The sequence below is a fragment of the Salmo trutta genome, chromosome 5, assembly GCF_901001165.1.
Source record: "Salmo trutta chromosome 5, fSalTru1.1, whole genome shotgun sequence".
NCBI classification, from domain to species: domain Eukaryota; kingdom Metazoa; phylum Chordata; class Actinopteri; order Salmoniformes; family Salmonidae; genus Salmo; species Salmo trutta.
The window spans coordinates 51243414-51264016 of record NC_042961.1 but is presented as its reverse complement, the minus strand read 5'-3'; the positions used below and the strand labels follow the sequence as shown (position 1 = coordinate 51264016).

The 20603-nt window shown below is 45.4% G+C and overlaps 3 protein-coding genes across 3 annotated transcripts in view; 2 read left to right on the top strand and 1 right to left on the bottom strand.

The window, feature by feature from the left end:
* Nucleotides 1-1853, top strand: part of LOC115194414 (cytosolic phospholipase A2 gamma-like) — a 34478-nt gene extending 32625 nt beyond the window's left edge. The window contains exon 16 of the mRNA XM_029754096.1: nt 1109-1853. Coding sequence (XP_029609956.1) covers nt 1109-1293 — 185 coding nt within the window. The 3' untranslated portion in view covers nt 1294-1853. The remainder of the gene's footprint in view (nt 1-1108) is intronic.
* A 6806-nt stretch (nt 1854-8659) lies between these two features.
* Nucleotides 8660-9818, top strand: LOC115194965 (60S ribosomal protein L4-A). Its single transcript, XM_029754869.1, has one exon. The coding sequence runs from the start codon at nt 8745-8747 to the stop codon at nt 9816-9818; it is 1074 nt and encodes a 357-aa protein (XP_029610729.1). The 5' UTR covers nt 8660-8744.
* Nucleotides 9819-14594: 4776 nt separating this feature from the next.
* Nucleotides 14595-17461, bottom strand: LOC115194419 (negative elongation factor A). The gene is made up of 7 exons (XM_029754104.1): nt 17288-17461; nt 17099-17168; nt 16815-16903; nt 16508-16619; nt 15994-16310; nt 15608-15707; nt 14595-14917 (listed from the first exon to the last, which is right to left on the bottom strand). The coding sequence occupies exons 1-7, from the start codon at nt 17444-17446 to the stop codon at nt 14733-14735; spliced, it is 1032 nt and encodes a 343-aa protein (XP_029609964.1). The 5' UTR covers nt 17447-17461; the 3' UTR covers nt 14595-14732.
* Between the last annotated feature and the right edge of the window lie 3142 nt (nt 17462-20603).

Sequence of the window (20603 nt, the reverse complement as noted above, 5' to 3'; positions counted from 1 at the left end):
AATAAGCAAAATGTAATTAATTATTGATAAGGCCTAAAAAGAGAACGAATAATTCTAAACAAAACTCATTTTAAATAGGCTGTCACACTTACAGGTACCATAATTTCTCCCAGTGGGCATATAATATTAAAACAACGCAGCACATCCAAACTTTTCACAGTAGCAGGACAAATATCCACTATAAAGGGAGAATGTCCACTCACCATTATACACTGCTCCCAAATAGGCCTACTGTATGTTTTATGAACATAATCGGAACCATTTTACAGATCAGATCGCATTCACACATCTCCAGAAGATGTATTGCATGCAGACGTTGTAACCATAAAACCAGGAAGGTGAATAATTCTAATAAGATTGTTTTTCGTTTAATTGTATTACAACCAATCTTTTTTTAAATACATGTAAAATGTAATCGGCAGGATAAAAAAAAGACACTATGAAAACGGAAAACATGCAGGTGTTACAGATTACAGATAACTTCTAAATATGAGGTTTACCAGTGTTCGCCGAGGTTCTCATCTCTCGTTTCATGATGGGAATGGACACGTAGGTTTTTGCGCACGTCCAAACCAGGACCTCATGGCTAAAATAAATGTGGGCCTGCCTACAATTCATAGATACAAAGGTAATGTCAGTTTACTGTTTTATTCCTATGAAACTTAATATTTTAATAACGTTTTGGTGATTTTAAGATTTATTTCCAAGCTGTCTCAGGAGTCAAACCCTTTATCGACATTATTGACTACTTCGCGATTGCTCTTGTTCCATGCGCATATGGGAAGTGTGTCACCCCAAACAACAGCTTTTGGTTGGTCTTAAATATCCCAATCAGCGGTTGCTGAAATTAGCGCTTTGGATCATGTTTTTAAGGACACACCTCAAATATTTCCACTCCTCCCATCTGAGCGCAAGCGAGCTGATATAAGACAGGTCAATTGCCGAGAAAATGCCAGTGGGGCTAGGCCTACTGTAAAAATGCCAGTTTTTACATGATGAAATTGCAAACGTATGTGTATTTGACACTAGCGTCGCCTTAACACCTCAGCTGTAAATATAACCCTCTGTGTTCAAAGTTGTGTTGTAAGGTTCTCTGTTCTCTTCCTAGACAAGGAGGAGATTAAGGAGGAGAGGGAGAAGTACAAAACGATCCATCTGCACTACGGTGAGCCTGAGATCGAACACCTCCTGAAGAAGGCCAAGGACAACATGAAGAACAACAAATACAGGATCCTGGTACAGATCATTATGGCTGTCCAACGCAGAAAGAATCGCAAGTCAGTGGCTCAATAGCCTGCATCTGTGGTGTAAAGTACTACAGTATTTTGGGGAGTATCTTCACTTTACTATTTATTTGACAACTTTTGCTTCACTACATTCCTAAAGAAAAGTATATATTTCTTACCCCATACACTCTCCCTGACACACAAAAGTAGCCTACTTGTTACATTTTGAACGCTTAGCAGGACAGAAAATGTATAATTCACGCATTTATCAAGAGAACACCTGTTAGTCCCTACTGCCTCTGATCTGGTGGACTGATTAGAAGCACGTGCTGCTCATCTGTGTTCCCACCAAATGCTGATTTAAAACGACGTGTACCTACACAATGGAGAAAGCTGAACCCTCTGTGTATACCATCCCTAATGCATTAAAAACCTTGATTTTATTTTTGAGTGCAGACACATCACACCCTTCGTCTGAATTTGCGGTTTTTACGCACAAACCAAACTTCTGGGAATGCTTGATTGTCCCCGCTGTTTAGAACTCACTAAACATAAATGCTTCTTTTGATGTTGGAGTGTGCCCCTGGCTGTCTTTGAAAAATAAAATGGTGCCGTCTGGATTTCTAATTTAAGTAATGTGAAATTATTTATACTTTACTCAAGTATTTTACTGGGTGATTTAAACTTGAGTCATTTTCTAAACTCAGCAAAAAAATAAACGTCCTCACTGTCAACTGCATTTATTTTCAGCAAATATATATTTATATGAACGTAACAAGATTCAACAACAGACATAAACTGAACAAGTTCCACAGACATGTGACTAACAGAAATGTAATGTGTCCCTGAACAAAGGGGGGGGATCAAAATCAAAAGTCAGTATCTGGTGTGGCTGCCAGCTGCATTAAGTACTGCAGTGCATCTCATGGACTGCACCAGATCTGCCAGTTCTTGCTGTGAGATATTACCCCACTCTTCCACCAAGGCACCTGCAAGTTCCTGGACATTTCTGGGGGGAATGGCCCTAGCCCTCACCCTCTGATCCAACAGGTCCCAGACATGCTCAATGGGGTTGAGATCTGGGCTCTTCGCTGGCCAGGGCAGAACACTGTGTAAAAGGAATTTATATCTTTGATGATAATAATCAATAATCAATTCGCCTTGACTAATGCCCAAGGTTTGTAAGACAATGGGTTAAAATAATTAGGCAAGGACTCAGCTTTCTGCAAAAGGTATCTGTAGCTTTTATTCAGAGAACGTTCTCCCGTCCGGATAACAAAACAGTCATTATATAGTTCTTGCTTTCTTACGCACATGCATTTACACACACTGTTGGTGACCTGTCTCCCCCACAAACTTCTCACACTCTTTATCACTCCCCTGATCTCGCCTGTTTCTTTCCCTCAAGATAAGAAATGCTTTGAAGCTTCCACTCCCAGGACCATCTGTCTCCTGGTGTCCCTCGTAATTGCATATACACATTCCTTCCCCTATCACATGGTTCCTGAACTTTCTAGAACTAATCAAACTTATCTATCCCTACATTGATCATTACATTTATTATTCATTAACCATTCTGTATGACTAATAATTCATCATGGTCTATTGATTCATTTACCTTTAATAGATAATTCTCTTATCAATTCCACCCTTAAATGATTCAATAATTCACCATGATTTGATCAGATGCTATATGAGAACCATACTAATCACACGATATATGTAAATGCAATAATCACTCGCTACATGGAAATACATCACACACTATATGGAAATACATCACATCACTATATGGAAATACATCACATCACATGCTATATGGAAATACAATACATCACACGCTATATGGAAATACAATACACTATATGGAAATACAATACATCACACGCTATATGAAATACAATACATCACACTACAATGATTTAAACAAGTCCAATACATGAATATTCCTCATATACATCCATTACTGTCCTAGGCCTATTTCCAATTATGACACTTCTGTTTAGGATTTTCATCATAATTTTCATTTAAGGAACAGTGTATCTAAATGTTGAAAATTGTTTCATCAAACATTGGCTCCTCGTTTTCGAAAGAGACGGAATCATCTCCCTGGCCTGGAGGCCCGCAATCGCCATCCCACTGATCAGAGCTCGGAATCGGTCCATATCTCACCATCTGCTGCGTCATCGATCTCTCTAGAGTCCTGGTGATTAAACCTCTCACACATGGGACGAGACAACATCCACACAACACAAGCACACTCATACAGGTGAAAGCAGCCCACAATACAGTACTGACAACACTTCTCCATTTTCCAAACATGTTGTCAAACCATCCCGTGATGGAAGCGTCTACCCCTGAGTTTTCTGCCAACTCATGGGCTAGAGTGGTTAAACCTGCCAGGGCCTTAATTACTGATCCGTCTGGAGCTGTGTTATTGGGGATGTAAGTACAGCATGCTGATCCAAATATCACACATACGCCACCCTTCTCAGCCAGTAACATATCCAATGCGATTCTATTCTGCCATGCCATTAGACTAGTAGCGTCAGTCTGTTCCGCTAATCCTTTAATAGCATCTCTAGTATAATTGATGAACCGCTGCTGATTATAATATATATAATTGATCCAATCTACATTCTTATTGAGAGTTGACCACCAGAAAATGCTAGACTCCAATCCTGCCCATATCTGATTTCTAGCTTTGAATTCGTCTGGCACTCCCCTTGGAACCCCAATACTGTCGATGTATACTCTGTCGTCAAAAGACCCTGACGGAGAGCTCCTTTTCATCCTTTGCCCTGTCGTGAGATCTTGATGTTGGATAAGGGTGAATGGCATCCCTAACTGTACCAGAGCACATGTGCCCGACCAATTTGTAGGTAGAGTTGGCCATAATTCCACCCCCCCACACAACCACCAGACATCAGCCCTTGGTTTTTTCATTTTACTGAAGTCCTCAGAGCTCAACCATCCTCTCAAATCCTTCAAAGTCCCATCCGTTGTGACATTCTCAGTCCTGTTACACCTAGCCACCTCCCCCACTCTTATCCCATGAGGGTTGTACCTGGCTAAACAATAATATTCTCCTCCTGCCACAACAAATGGAGGAAGGCTAGACCTAATAGCCACATGGGGATACAAATAATGTAGAGCATTACAGCTGTCATTGTCCGGCTTTCCTACTCTCATGAAAAGCTTTACCATACACGCTACTCCCTTAGGTGAGTTAGTTCCATCGAGTGGAAACGGAACTGTTGTTAACCGGGGTTTAGCTGTTCCACATGCATAGCACTCCTCCTTAGCCATGGACCTTGCTGTATATTGTATCCATTCCATCCACAAATTGGTATCCTCAAACCCTGTTTCTACCTCCATGACTTCTTTGAGATCCTTAGTCTGAATTATCTGCACTGGTCCTTGATTTTTGAATATTCCACTGGTAATGTTCATTTTCTCATTGGAATAGCTGGTATCCTGGCTATCTGTAGATCCATCACCCCCTCTAGCCTCTACTACCCGGAATGGCACCTTAGTGTCAACATTAGTCTGGTCAAAGCCCACATACCATAACCCAATATCCTCTTTTCTAGCATCCTTTATGGTTATTCGTACCTTTATACAATACCTCCCTTGCTCTGGATTGCAGTCAAAAACTCTGACCTTTACTACACTCCATCTATTCGTATATTGGGAATGGGTATTTACATATCCTTCTCTCTCAGTGTGAGCTATAACCTCATCCCAGGAGTTATATGGGGATCTACACAGATATCTCCCCCAAAAGGTCAAAGTCCTAGCCTGCCAGTTCGTAAGGGACCCTATCTGGTCTACATAGAATTCAACGGACACATCCTTCCCGAACTCTACTCTGACCTCTTTCTTCCCCAGACTGAGTGATCTCAGCTGTCTTGGTGTCTGTAAACCCCCTTTCTCTCCATTATAGGTTAAGTTACCTTCTCCTGCCTTCTCGAGTGGCTCATGGTGTATTAGGACTATGGCTCCCACAATTAGACAGCTCAGACCGGCCAGTACCCCTGTAAAGGCCCACCCTTTTCCCGAGAACATATCACTAGCCAGAGGCCAACCCATACTTCCACTTCTATTGAACGCACACAGTGAGGATCGGGCGGGTTAGGGAATCTTCGTTAGAGAGGTGACCCCCGAGCCCTATTGGTTATCGGTTCTTCTCCTAACTCTGTGTTTGTTCGTCAGTGTCAGTGTGTCTTACCCTCTTGCAGTGTGTAATATGGACCCAGGTCGTTCTTTCTGCTATTCGTACTGCAAAGGCTGTCACCAGTAGCACCTGGTATGGTCCGTCCCACCGGGGCTGCTTCCAGTCCTTTTTCTTGAGGGATTGGACCCAGACCCAATCCCCTGGTTGGATCTTATGTGTCACCTTCCTCTGCAGCTCTCCTGCTGGACATAAAATCTTTGACATACGGGTGTGGTTAGTAAATAATTTCCTCATGTGTTCTATAATTGTATTTTCTGATTCTACATGACCTTGATCAGGCTCTCCTAGTTCAGGCATTCTATAGGGCCTCCCGAACACTTTCTCGAATGGAGATAATCCATCTTTATCCGGGGTTATCCTTATGGTCATTAACACTATGGGTAAACATTGTACCCAGTTTTTCCCTGTGCTCATGTGAGCCTTCCTTAACCTAGATTTAATGGTGCCGTTCATGCGCTCGATCAGACCTGCGGATTGCGGCCTATAGGAACAGTGTTTCTTCATTTTTATCCCTAACTTCTGCCCTATGTTATCTATGACTTGATTGGAAAAATGAGACCCATTGTCCGAATAAATGGTTTCTGCTAGGCCAAATCTGGGAATGATATCTTGGCATAGTGCCCTTGCCACTGTCAATGCATCTGCCGAGGAGGTGGGGAAAGCCTCTACCCACTTAGTGTATTTATCTATGATAGTTAGACATCACTTCTTTCCTTCACTTTTAGTGAGTTCAATAAAATCCATTTCTAGTTGTTGAAAAGGATATTTCGCCCGGGGGTATTCTCCCTGTGGCATCCTCTGTCTACCTTGATGATTATTCTGCGCACAAATAACACATCTGGAACAAAAATTTTTAAGGTAGTTTGTGATCCCGTACGTTACAAAGTGTTTTCTTATTGTTTCCACCATCCCTCCTGTTGATACGTGGCTTTGCCCATGTATCAATATTGCAGCGTATCGAAACAATGACTTAGGTAATATAGGCAAGTCCCCCTGATACCAAATTTCATCCCTATACACGGCTCCCAACTTTTCCCATTTCGAAATCTCTTTTACTGGCGCTCTGGACTGGCAATCCTTCAATAGGGTTCTGTCTATCGTTATTGGCTCTTTCAAAAACTGTTGTATCGGTGACTGTGGCTTAAGGCCTGCTTTCTTGGCTTCCTGGTCCGCCCTCCTGTTTCCATTGCTAATACTATCTTGTCCTGCTGTATGCGCGTCACATTTACAAATGGCAAGTTCTTCTGGTAGAAGCACAGCATCTAAGAGATTCAAGATCAACCGGGCATGCGTAATGAGTTTTCCCGACGTAGTTACCATTCCCCTATTTTTCCATTGAGCTGCAAAGACGTGTACTGTATTAAAAGCATACGCACTATCCGTATAAATGGTCACTCGTTTACCTTTCCCTAACTGACATGCCCGGGTGAGTGCCACAATCTCTGCCTGCTGCGCCGAATAGTTCCTAGGCAGGGGCTCTGCTTCCAAAACCTCAACCTCTGTCACTACCGCATAACCTGTTGCATTTGTGCCATCAGGGTTCTTCCTTGATGAGCCATCTACAAACATAGTCAGTTCACCATCCTGTAAGGCTAGGTCTGTTAAGTCAGGTCTTGGTAAAACCACCTTCTCAGTCTCTGTTACACAATTATGAGGACTGCCATCTGTCCCAATTGGAAGTAATGTGGAGGGGTTCAATGTAGTACAACGTTCAATTGTTAAATTAGGCATGTTTAACAGAATTATCATACATGACAAATGTCTTGCTGGTGACATGTAAGCCATCTTGTGTTCCAATAGTAGGATGGATACTGCGTGTGGTACCTTCAGAGTTAGATCATGATAAAGTACCACTGAAGCAGAGTCCTCCACCGCCTGTGCAGCTGCTACCACTGATTGTAAACATTGTGGCATAGCCTGAGCTACTTCATCTAGTCTGGAGGAGTAGTAAGCAATTGGCTTGTTTTTCCCCCCATGTTTCTGTGTTAATACAGACGTCATGAACCCCTCCCTGCAATCCACCGTTTGTGTAAAGGGTCTATCATATCTAGGAAACGCTAAAACTGTACTATCTGTTAACAGTTTCTTGATGCTAGTAAACTGCTCTTCTGCCTCCCTATTCCACAGTATCTTTTCTCCAGCTGCCATAGCTTTACCATATATTAGTTCACTGAGCTTTCCAGTCTGTAATGCAAAGTGGGGAATCCACGCACGGCAATAGTTGATCATACCAAGAAAACTCATCATCTGTTTCTTATTGAGTGGTTTTGGTGCTTCTAAAATGGCCTTCTTTCTAGTCAGGTTTAGTGTTCTACCTTGCTGTGTTATGGTGTGCCCTAGGTAGATGACCTCCTCCCTCCACAGCTGCAACTTTTTCCTACTGACCTTATGGCCCTGCTCAGCTAAGAACATTAACAGAGCCAGAGTGTCACTTTTACATCCCTCTTGGGAGGAGTTTGCCACCAGAATGTCATCTACATACGTCAAAATTTGGCTTCCTTTTGGGGGTTCAAATTGGCCTAGATTTCGAGTAATTGCCTGGTTGTAGATCGTAGGACTTTCGGAAAATCCCTGGGGAGTCCTTGAGTACGTCCATTTGCTCCCTAAAAATGTGAACCCAAACCACCCTTGGCTATCGGGGTGGACTGGAATGCTAAAGAAAGCATTTGCCAAATCAATCACCGTGAAGTATGCACTCTCGGGTTTCAATTGGTTCAACAGTGTATGTGGGTCTGGCACACATGGGGCCCGTGGAATGATACTCTGGTTCACCCCTTGTAGATCCATAACCATTCTCCAATCAGTACTTGGTGCCGCTTTTCTAACTGGAAAAAGTGGTGAGTTACAAAATGCTTCATCCCCTGGGATGATTACCCCTCCTTTCCTTAATTGTTCAAAAATGGGAGTGATTCCTTTTATTGCCTCGGGTTTCATGGGATATTGTTTCTGATATGGCCTATAATCTGATTTAGGTACAACCCGAATTGGAACTGCCCCTTTAATTAATCCTACATCTGCTGGACCTTTTGACCATAAGTCCTCCGGTATTCCTCCTAACTCTAATTCCTGTTCTTCTGTCAACAGGTATCCCCGTGGTCCAGATGTACAGCAGGAACACTATTTGCTCTCCAATTTAATTTCCTGCGATACCTCTTGGTGGAAGGACTGTGTTGATCTTCACTTCCCATCTCTACCCAGTCTGTTATTCTTTTTCTACTGTGGCCGCCATTGAGTGAGGAGCGTGGTTCGAGGCGAGCCGAGACTTCAAAAAAAGATATAAGATGGCTTGTGCCCGGCCTTTAATCTCGATCTACTCCGAGAAAGGAGAAAGCTCAGGCAAAAATGTTGTCATGCCTGCGGTGTTCAAGGCTCCCATCCGCCCCGACATTGTGAACTTCGTGCACACCAACATGCGCAAGAACAGTCGTCAGCCCTATGCCGTCAGCGGACTGGCAGGTCACCAGACCAGTGCTGAGTCCTGGGGTACAGGCAGAGCTGTGGCCCGTATCCCCCGTGTGAGGGGAGGTGGTACCCACCGATCCGGCCAGGGAGCTTTCGGCAATATGTGTCGTGGAGGTCGTATGTTCGCCCCCACCAAGACCTGGCGCCGCTGGCACCGTAGGATCAACACCACCCAGAAGCGTTACGCCATCTGCTCCGCCCTGGCCGCCTCCGCCCTGCCTGCTCTTGTCATGTCCAAAGGACACCGAATTGAGGAGATCCCAGAGGTTCCCCTGGTGGTTGACGATAAAGTGGAAGGTTACAAGAAGACAAAGGAGGCTGTGCTGCTGTTGAAGAAACTCAAGGCCTGGAACGACATCAAGAAGGTGTACGCGTCACAGCGCATGCGATCTGGTAAAGGTAAGATGAGGAATCGCAGGCGTATCCAACGCAAAGGACCGTGCATCATCTACAGCCAAGACCAAGGTGTCACCAAGGCCTTCAGAAACATCCCTGGTATCACCCTGCAGAACGTGAACAAGCTGAATCTGCTGAGGCTCGCCCCCGGCGGTCACGTTGGTCGTTTCTGTATCTGGACCGAGTCCGCCTTCCGCAAGCTGGACCAGCTCTACGGAACCTGGCGCAAGTCTGCCACTCTCAAGGTGGACTACAATCTGCCCATGCACAAGATGACCAACACAGATCTGAGCAGGATTCTGAAGAGTGAAGAGATCCAGAAAGCACTTCGTGCACCAAACAAGAAGATCAGGCGCAGAGTCCTGAAGAAGAACCCTCTGAAGAACCTGAGAATAATGATGAAGCTGAACCCCTACGCCAAGACAGCCAGACGTCAAGCCTTCCTGCTGCATGATCCGGCTCGAAGGACCAATTGTAAAAGGAATTTATATCTTTGATGATAATAATCAATAATCAATTCGCCTTGACTAATGCCCAAGGTTTGTAAGACAATGGGTTAAAATAATTAGGCATGGACTCAGCTTTCTGTTAAAGGTATCTGTAACTTTTATTTAGAGAACGTTCTCCCTTCCGGATAACAAAACAGTCATTATATAGTTCTTGCTTTCTTACGCACATGCATTTACACACACTGTTGGTGACCTGTCTCCCCCACAAACTTCTCACACTCTTTATCACTCCCCTGATCTCGCCTGTTTCTTTCCCTCAAGATAAGAAATGCTTTGAAGCTTCCACTCCCAGGAACATGTGTCTCCTGGTGTCCCTAGTAATTGCATATACACATTCCTTTCCCTATCACATGGTTCCTGAACTTTCTAGAACTAATCAAACTTATCTATCCCTACATTGATCATTACATTTATTATTCATTAACCATTCTGTATGACTAATAATTCATCATGGTCTATTGATTCATTTACCTTTAATAGATAATTCTCTTATCACACTGACATTCCTCTCTTCGCACAGCTTTGAGATTGCCTGCAATGACAAGCTCAGTCCGATGATGCTGTGACACACCGCCCTAGACCATGATGGACCCTCCACCACGATCCTGCTCCAGAGTACAGGCCTCGATGTAACGCTCATTCCTTCGACGATAAACGCAATTCCGACCATCACCCCTGGTGAGACAAAACCGCGACTCATCAGTGAAGAGCAGTTTTTGCCGGTCCAGCGCCGGTGGGTTTGTGCCCATAGGCGACGTTGTTGCCGGTGATGTCTGGTGAGGACCTGCCTTTCAACAGGCCTGCAAGCCCTCAGTCCAGCCTCTCAGCCTATTGCGGAGAGGCTGAGCACTGATGGAGGGATTGTGCGTTCCTGGTGGAACTCGGGCAGTTGTTGTTGCTATCCTGTACCTATTAATTTCCTGTTACACTTTACATTAGAATTATCACTGAGCTCACAGTTATGTCTATTTAGGTGGAATCTACATTTATATAGCTATATTCATAAAAAATAAAATTGTGCAGAGAGGGTTTTTCCATGTTACAATCATTTCAGCACCATTACATTATTGAAATAAGCATGCATGGACATACTCATCTTCGATTGTATATAATTTCACTGCCATCAGGAAAGCACAAAAGGGTGTTTCAGAACTATGTTGAAACTGGTGGTCAAGCTTCATGCCCGTGGTCTGGTTTTGTATCCCAGCAGGTAAGATTTATTTGAAAAGAAAAAAAGTTTTTTGGGGGTGAAATGCTAATTTCTAGTGACTTGTTTTGAATAAAGGATACAGACAAATCTTAGCCTTGTAATTTGCTTACATTTTAAGGCAGGCCTTGCAGAGGAGCACTTACTCTGGTACAGTCCAATCAGTCTTAGGGACATTCATATGAGTGACGGCTCGTGATTGACTGAGGCGGACGGCCTGCTGAAATGTTTGGACAGAAATGCATTTCATTACCTTAGCCTATAGTTAATTAAACCAGTGAAAGGCAACAGTTCGCCAAGAAAATAGGGTTTTTCAACAGGTCCAGTGCTGCAAGATCCATAAATTCAACTAAATGCCCCAAATCATGTGTTAATTAAAAAGCCTGACTGGATTGACATAACAGAATACCACCAGTCCTGATAGAAATCAGAAATGACTGCAGATCAAAAACACAATTCCAGCATAACTGAAATTGCAGAGAAAAGCTTAATTGTCAACTATATTGCCTTGCAAAAAATAAAAACCTTATCCTCTCCTCCATTAGTGAATAAGAATACAATTTTGGGACATACAAATGGTAAACATTCAGGGCCATACACCAAAGCAAAGCACCAGTCTGAGTCTACTGAAGGATTGGGTCTCATCAAGTAGCAAGCAATGAACATTCAAGCTGTGTTGGCTAATCTGGAAATTAATTACACCAACCTTTCATCTTGTAGCCTAAACCTCTGTCATGAGCATGACAGTCAATCCGAAGGTCACGTGCCGCACAAAGTCAGTGCTGTATTGATTATGGGTTACTTTATTCCTGATTTCAGATTGTAATGACATATACAGTATACTCACAGCCGCTCATCCCACCACGAGATGCTGCCTGTTGGGGCCAAAATCCCATTCGTTTTCACATCTGTTGACCATGATTACTGCCTGCTGTTGGAATGGAGTTAGATCAGAGCGGCTAGGGCGTTCAAAGCTCCACGCCCCAAGAGGAGCAATAGACTTGAAGCAGCAGTGCATTTCTTCTCAGAACCTCTAGCTGTCAATGTAATCTAATGTAGCGGTCCTGGATGCTAAAACATGCCCCCCTCAGAGCAATGAAGCCAACTGAAATAGTTTGGAACATATACTGCTCAAAAAAATAAAGGGAACACTTAAACAACACAATGTAACTCCAAGTCAATCACACTTCTGTGAAATCAAACTGTCCACTTAGGAAGCAACACTGATTGACAATAAATTTCACATGCTGTTGTGCAAATGGAATAGACAACAGGTGGAAATTATAGGCAATTAGCAAGACACCCCCAATAAAGGAGTGATTCTGCAGGTGGTAACCACAGACCACTTCTCAGTTTCTATGCTTCCTGGCTGATGTTTTGGTCACTTTTGAATGCTGGCGGTGCTTTCACTCTAGTGGTAGCATGAGACGGAGTCTACAACCCACACAAGTGGCTCAGGTAGTGCAGCTCATCCAGGATGGCACATCAATGCGAGCTGTGGCAAGAAAGTTTGCTGTGTCTGTCAGCATAGTGTCCAGAGCATGGAGGTGCTACCAGGAGACAGGCCAGTACATCAAGAGACGTGGAGGAGGCCGTAGGAGGGCAACAACCCAGCAGCATGACCGCTACCTCCGCCTTTGTGCAAGGAGGAGCAGGAGGAGCACTGCCAGAGCCCAGCAAAATGACTTCCAGGAGGCCACAAATGTGCATGTGTCTGCTCAAACGGTCAGAAACAGACTCCATGAGGGTGGTATGAGGGCCCGACGTCCACAGGTGGGGGTTGTGCTTACAGCCCAACACCGTGCAGGACGTTAGGCATTTGCCAGAGAACACCAAGATTGGCAAATTCGCCACTGGCGCCCTGTGCTCTTCACAGATGAAAGCAGGTTCACACTGAGCACATGTGACAGACGTGACAGAGTCTGGAGACGCCGTGGAGAACGTTCTGCTGCCTGCAACATCCTCCAGCATGACCGGTTTCGCGGTGGGTCAGTCATGGTGGTGGCATTTCTTTGGGGGGCCGCACAGCCCTCCATGTGCTCGCCAGAGGTAGCCTGACTGCCATTAGGTACCGAGATGAGATCCTCAGACCCCTTGTGAGACCATATGCTGGTGAGGTTGGCCCAGGATTCCTCCTAATGCAAGACAATGCTAGAGCTCATGTGGCTGGAGTGTGTCAGCAGTTCCTGAAAGAGGAAGGCATTGATGCTATGGACTGGCCCGCCCGTTCCCCAGACCTGAATCCAATTGAGCACATCTGGGACATCATGTCTCGCTCCATCCACCAACGCCACGTTGCACCACAGACTGTCCAGGAGTTGGCGGATGCTTTAGTCCAGGTCTGGGAGGAGATTCCTCAGGAGACCATCCGCCACCTCATCAGGAGCATGCCCAGGCGTTGTAGGGAGGTCATACAGGCACGTGGAGGCCACGCACACTACTGAGCCTCATTTTGACTTGTTTTAAGGACATTACATCAACGTTGGATCAGCCTGTAGTGTGGTTTTCCACTTTAATTTTGAGTGTGACTCCAAATCCAGACCTCCATGGGTTGATAAATTGGATTTCCATTGATTATTTTTGTGTGATTTTGTTGTCAGCACATTGAACTATGTAAAGAAAAAAGTATTTAATAAGATTATTTCATTCATTCAGATCTAGGATGTGTTATTTTAGTGTTCCCTTTATTTTTTTGAGCAGTGTATTTAAACCGTAAAATGTAAAGGCTACAGCACTTATGAGTGTTTTAAACATACTTTATTTTGGACTATAGGGTGCCGCCCCCAACACGCTAATGGACAAGCCGCCACTGAATACCAGTGAGACTGCATTGTCTTACGACAGGTGTCGTCATGCTAGTGCAACCCCCGTTGCCTGAACTTCCTGTCTTGAAGAGTAATCCGACAGATCAGGGTGGACGAAGCTGTCAACAGTGCGTCTTTACCATAGACCAACTTTACCCTAATCATCATGATCTTAGAGAGAGATATTCTGAAGGACTTATGTTAAACACTCTGGAATCTGAACATGTTTTCACTTTATTAACTTCCCTTCTTGGTAAGGTAAGTAGTAAGCTGCAAACGTCCCATTATTTACCTTATCACAATGAAAAACACGGACAGTTGTAATAACGACTTTCTCTTGACATAGTGTGGCATGCTTGTACCTTTAATAGTAAAGCAAGTGTTAAGTTGTCTTATCAAAATAAGGTATAACTTTGTACCCCTCCCCTTACCAAACATTCAGGAATCTGAGGGGACATATAAACAAAAACAGAAAAACAAACCAATGGGGGGGAAAAAGTTTTGAGTATCCCCCCTGCCTGGCAATGCAGGAACTTTGAAAGAGGGAGCCATACCCCCTTAACCTGTACCCCCCTATCCCTCCCACTAAACCCTCCCTAGCCCCTCACACACTGAATTTGGCCCATGTGTGTATGCACAAGTGTGTGTGTGACAAGTCCCTGTCCACCAGAGGAGGATTTGGTCTGTGTGTTGATGCTTGCAAATGTATGCTTGCAAATGTATGTATGTATGTATGTATGTATGTATGTATGTATGTATGTATGTATGTATGTATGTATGTATGTATGTATGTATGTATGTATGTATGTATGTATGTATGTATGTATGTATGTATGTATGTATGCATGCATGCATGCATGTTTAGTCCCGACAGGCAGGCCAGCAGCCACCTCAGGAGGCGTTGGTGAGTGGTTTGTACTTCTTGAGGAGGGTCCACTGTCCTGTGGAGTAGTTCATCTCAAACACTGTGTCCACCAGCATGGTGGTGCTGCCCGTGCCATCCGCCTTGGGAAGGATCTCTGTGTGTTCACTCAGCTTTATCTGGATAATGTCCCCCTGCTCCGGACATGGGTTCTCTGGAGAAGGAGGAGGGGATAGATCAGTTAGATGTTCTAGAGTGTTAGGGTAGAAGGGTAGAAGGGTTCTCTGGAGGAGGAGGGGATAGATCAGTTAGATGTTCTAGAGTGTTAGGGTAGAATGGTTCTCTGGAGGAGGAGGAGGGGATAGATCAGTTAGATGTTCTAGAGTGTTATGGTAGATGGGTTCTCTGGAGGAGGAGGGAATAGATCAGTCAGACGTTCTAGAGTGTTAGGGTAGTAGGGTTCTCTGGAAGAGCAGGGGATAGATCAGTTAGATGTTCTAGAGTGTTAGGGTAGAAGGGTTCTCTGGAGGAGGAGGGGATAGATCAGTTAGATGTTCTAGAGTGTTAGGGTAGAGGGGTTCTCTGGAGGAGGAGGGGATAGATCAGTTAGAGACGTTTTGTGGTGATATGGTAGAAGTCAGACATTTTCAACTAGCAGTGAGGGTAAGAGTGTTAGAAGGTGTGTTTGTGTACACATGTACATGTGAGTAAATAGCCAGTTAGGCTTAGATTCGACCCCCACCAGAGGGCTTGCACATATCCACATTACTAAAACATTACTAGTATGTTAAACTCACAGTATACGACTAGGTGGACATACTCCAGGGAATATTTCTAATCCATTGCAAAAAGCTATTACTTTTTACTAAAATGAGGGAGTATTTTGCCGAAAGCAGTACAGTACCTCTGGATCCGGCCATGAAGCCCAGGATGAGCGCTTTCTCTGGTCTGGTAACCTTGTTGGCCGTCTTGAACATTTCCTGAGCAGCATACATCTGGTCTCTCTGAGGTTACACACAGAGGTTACACACAGCGGCACAGAGGTTACACACAGCGGCACAGAGGTTACACACCACTAAGGTAGGTAAAACAACCACACATCAGCCATTGCAAGTAAACCACCATTCCACATACCGTACTACAATCTCTACAGTCAATGTTTGTATGTAAGCATAGCAGTCTCACATAGTAAGTAGTCCAGATTAGAACGCTCGCCCAATATAATGGTTATTCTAAGTAGAATACTAGTGTGGATATTGGAAGTCCCAATGACGCCTTGAGCCAACTCACCGTGAGCGAGAGGTTCTTCTTGGGCTGGGGCTGCTGGGGCGTGGGCGTCGGGGGCTGGGGGGGCTGTGTGGTGGGGGTCTCGGGCTGCGTGGCGGTGGCGGCAGCCGGGGGTCCGTTGCTGCTGGCGGGGGTGCTGGCTGGCATGCTGGGCGAGGCGGGGGCGGTGGGGCTGGTGGCAGTGTTGCTGGCGTTGTACATGGGCGTCCTCTGTTTGAACTGGCCCGGGTGGGTGCTGGTGACGGCAGCGCCGGGTGTGGCTGACTCCTCAGGCTGGCGACCCGACTGCAGGGCGTCACGTCCCAAACCACCTGCGTTCGCTAGAATGAAGTACCAGTTATCGACATGAGACTATCGCTATATCACTCTGCCAATCTGAGAAGATTGGATAGGAGTAACTACAGAAAACTTGTCTGGAGTGCAAGGAGTGGAATGTTAGCACAAACCGACTGATACCCAGGCTAGCCAAATGGAGGGTTACCCTGAGATCTGAGTAACAGCTCTGTAGGTGTCTCACCTGGCTGTGTCTCTGAACTGGGAATGTAGGAAGTGGAGGGGACCATACTGGGGGTAGACGGCAGGTAGCTCGTAGACGGCAGGGCGCTCTCGTTGTTCAATGCACCCAGTTTCTGAAACACAGGAGAAGTGGGTCAAAACCGCTGTATAAGTTGCATTACATTGTGTGAGTTAGTGTGTGTGCGCGTGCGACACCGAGCGAGCGTGCGCGAGTGACACCGAGCGAGCGTGCACGAGTGACACCGAGCGAGCGTGCGCTCGTGACACCGAGCGAGCGTGTGCACGTGACACCGAGTTAGTGTACCTACCTGTGTAGATACCAGTCCAGCAGCATAGTCTGGTGTAGCGTTCTCCACCACAGCCTCCTCTTTAGCAGCTTTCTCCCCAGCCTCTGTTTCTGTACACACAGAGAGACACAGAGAGAAGGCCATAAGTGGTTTAAGTGAAGACTCAACTTTTCTTGTCCTGAATGTTGTAGAAAATACCACTAGCAGATAATCAATTAATACGAGTCAGTGAGTCTGAAGGATGGTGAACAACAGTGAAGACTGCTAGCTAGAGAGGGATAGATGGAAATAGAAAAGGCAGTTACCCAAAGTCTTTCTTCTCCTCTTTGCCTCTCTACCAGCTCCCACCATATCCAGCTCTGAGATGTCTAACAACTGGAGAACAGAGAATAATGTGCATCAGCTTCTCTTGACACATTTCAACACACACTATGTAGGGAATAGGGTGCCATTTGGGACACAACCCATGCCACTTGTTAAGCCCCCTTAGTCACCTTGACCCCCCTCTCCTTGCGCAGGGGTGTCCGTGCTGGGGCGATGGGTGTGCGGTTGCTGGGGGGGCTGAACATGCTGGGGGTGGTGGGGCTGCGGAACGGGGCTTTGGGTATCCCCTTCAGGGGTGCTGGAAGGAAGGGTAGAAAACATGATAACATGATCTCAGCAACCACTCAGATACCAGTGGGTATAAATCAGGTTTTCCGTTAGGAAAATGTGGCGCCGGACATTTGACTGGCAGCATTTACATTTACCGGACTTTTTAGAAATGTACCAGACTCATATGCATTGGGTGTGTAACCTGATTAGGGCGTCCACCCACAGTGCTCAAAATGACAGAAAAATCACATTTAGAGTATGGCAGTTCATCTTAACCGAACATGCAACTCAAGGATGCAACTTGCGCAATTTGAAGATGCTAGAATAACTGTCCACATGTATTTTTCCTCAGGGGGTGGTAGGAGGGGGGATACTAAGAGGAAGGGGCGGTTGAAAGGGGGACACTAAGATACTAAGAGGAAGGGGGCGGTAGAAGGGGGGATACTAAGAGGAAGGGGGTGGTAGAAGGGGGGATACTAAGAGGAAGGGGGCGGTAGGAGGGGGGACACTAAGAGGAGGTTGCGGTAGGAGGAAGGTGGTAGGGTGCGGGAGAAGTAGGAAAAGGGAGGTAGGATGTGGGAGAGGAGGTAGGAGGGGAGATGTTGGACGGGGTAGGAGGGCGTGGGTGGGCACGCCTCTGAAGCCACCCCACCATCTGTCAGATCAGAGCCTGTGCCAACAGTCAGGGTTAGAGAATTCCGTGAACTTTCCTGGTTTCGAGAAATCCTGTTTGGAGGATTGCTGCTTATTCCCGGTATTTTGCAAACCTATTTAGGACAGGATGGGACAACCAATAATAATAATAATAATTATTATTTAGATGGGGGTACTCAGAGGAAGTGGGAGGTAGGAGGGGCCGGAGAGGAGGGGGGTACTAAGAGGAAGGGGGGAAGTAAGAGGGGAGATACTAAGAGAAAGGGGGGAGATAGGAAGGGACAGGTAGGAAGGAAGAGGTACGGGGAAGCTGAAGCCCTCGCCACCATCTGTCAGAACAGAGAGTGTGCCAACAGACAGGACGGGACAACCAGGCACGCCAGCCCAGGCCGTGTGTGATGTGATGTGTGTAAGATACACACCACTTTAGTGTTGCTGTAACTACAGATCAAACATTTTATTAATAGATTAGTAATAGTTCAAATGTGAATAGAATATTAGATATTAATAGATTATACATATTCAAGATGATTCTGCTAAAGATGCACTCTCAAACCATTGTATAATTTCAGCCAGTAGTTTTGAAAGTGGTGCTCATGAGCCAAAAGTGGTCCCCGTTTTTTGTGTACTAAGCCATTAAATTGTGTACTATGTCATCCAGTTTGTGTGATATGTTACGTCCTGCAAATTATTATTATCATAATCGTTATATATTTTTGCATGATATGTTATGAATACAATTTGTTGTGCTTTAAGATCCTGGAGTGCATCTTTATTAGCGATTAATGTCATGCATCCCAAATCGCACCCTATTCCTTATATAGTGCACTACTTTTGACCAGGGCCCACAGGGTTCCATTTGAGACACAGCCTTGGTCTCTGGTAAAAGCTCAGAGGGATCCCACAGTATTAATTCCTAAGCTGCTGGTTCCATGGTTCAAGAAGCGCCATCCCGTTTATTTGACTTCATTCCGATTCAATTTGTTAGATTTAGAGAAGCTAAATACCACTTAGCTGTAATTATCTCTGTACGGGGGTCACTAACTTCAGATAGGATGAAAGAAAGAGGCAACTGACATTTTCAAACTCTTCTTTACCCAGTGTGTAATACCTACGTTTCAAGCAGACCACCATAGACCATGTGGACAAGAACGCCAAGGTAACCTGTCTAAATGACTATCGCATGACTACACGTAGCACCCACATCTGTAGCCATGAAATGCTTTGAAAGGCTGATCATGGCTCACATCAACCCACTCCAAGTCGCATACCGCCCCAACAGATCCACAGATGATGCAATCTCTATTGCACTCCACACTGCTCTCTCCCACCTGGACAAGAGGAACACCTAAGTGAGAATGCTGTTAAATGTCTACAGCTCAGCGTTCAACACCATTGTGCCCTCCAAGCTCATCACTAAGCTCAGGACTCTGGGACTGAACTCCCTCTGCAACTGGATCCTGGACTTCCTGAGGCACCACGTCCAGGTGGTGGGGGTAGGCATCTGCCACACTGATCCACAACACGGAGGCCCCTCAGGGGTGCGTGCTTAGTCCCCTCCTCTACTCCCTGTTCACCCACGACTGTGTGGCCGCGCACGACTCCAACACCATCCTTAAGTTTGCTGGCGACACGACGATGAGACAGCCTATAAGGAGGGTGTCTGTGACCTGGTAGTGTGGTACCAGGACATCAACCCCCAACGTCATCAAGACAGAAGAGCTGATCGTGGACTACAGGAAATGAAGGGCTCGAGCACACCCCCCCTCCACATCGACGGGGCTGTAGTGGAGCGGGTTGAGTTCCTCAGTGTCCACATCACTAAGAAACTATCGTGGTCCACACACCAACACAGTCATGAAGAAGGCTTAACAACGCCTCTTCCCCCTCAGGAGGCTGAAAAGATTTACAACTGCACCATTGAGAGCATCTTGACTGGCTGCATCACTGCTTGGTATGGCAACTGCTTGGCATCTGACCGCAAGGCGCTACAGAGGGTAGTGCGTACAGCCCATCTTTGCCATCCAGGAACTCCAAACCAGGAAGTGTCAGATGTAGGGCCTAAAAATGGTCAAAGACTCCAGCTACCCAAGTCATAGACTGTTCTCTCTGCTATCGCACAGCAAGCGGTACTGATGCAGCAAGTCTGGAACCAACAGGACCCTGAACAGCTTCTACTCCCAAGCCATAAGATCGCAAAATAATTAGTCAGGTTAGCTATTGGTTAACTATTTAACTATTTGCATTGACCCTTTTTTGCACTAACTCTTTTGACTCGTCACATACAGTACGTTGCTGCTACTGTTTATTATCTGTCCTGTTGCCTAGTCACTTTATCCCTACCTATATGTACATATCTACCTCAACGACCTTGTACCTCTGCACATTGACTCGGACTGGTCTCCTGTGCATTTAGCCACATTCTCGTTCCGCATTGTGTATTTATTCCTCATGTTATTATTTTTCTATGTTCTCTTTTTTCCTCTCTCTGCATTGTTGGGAAGGGCCCGTAAGCATATCACTGTTAGTCTACACATGTTGTTTACAAAGCATGTGACGAAT

Coding starts and splice junctions, on each gene's coding strand:
- LOC115194965 (XM_029754869.1), top strand. CDS start 8,745: ATGGCTTGTGCCCGGCCTTTAATCTCGATCTACTCCGAGAAAGGAGAA.
- LOC115194419 (XM_029754104.1), bottom strand. CDS start 17,446: ATGTTATCATGTTTTCTACCCTTCCTTCCAGCACCCCTGAAGGGGATA. Junction 16,620..16,814: donor CTGGACTGGTATCTACACAG/GTAGGTACACTA, acceptor CCTGTGTTTCAG/AAACTGGGTGCATTGAACAA. Junction 16,311..16,507: donor CAGTTCAGAGACACAGCCAG/GTGAGACACCTA, acceptor ACTTCATTCTAG/CGAACGCAGGTGGTTTGGGA.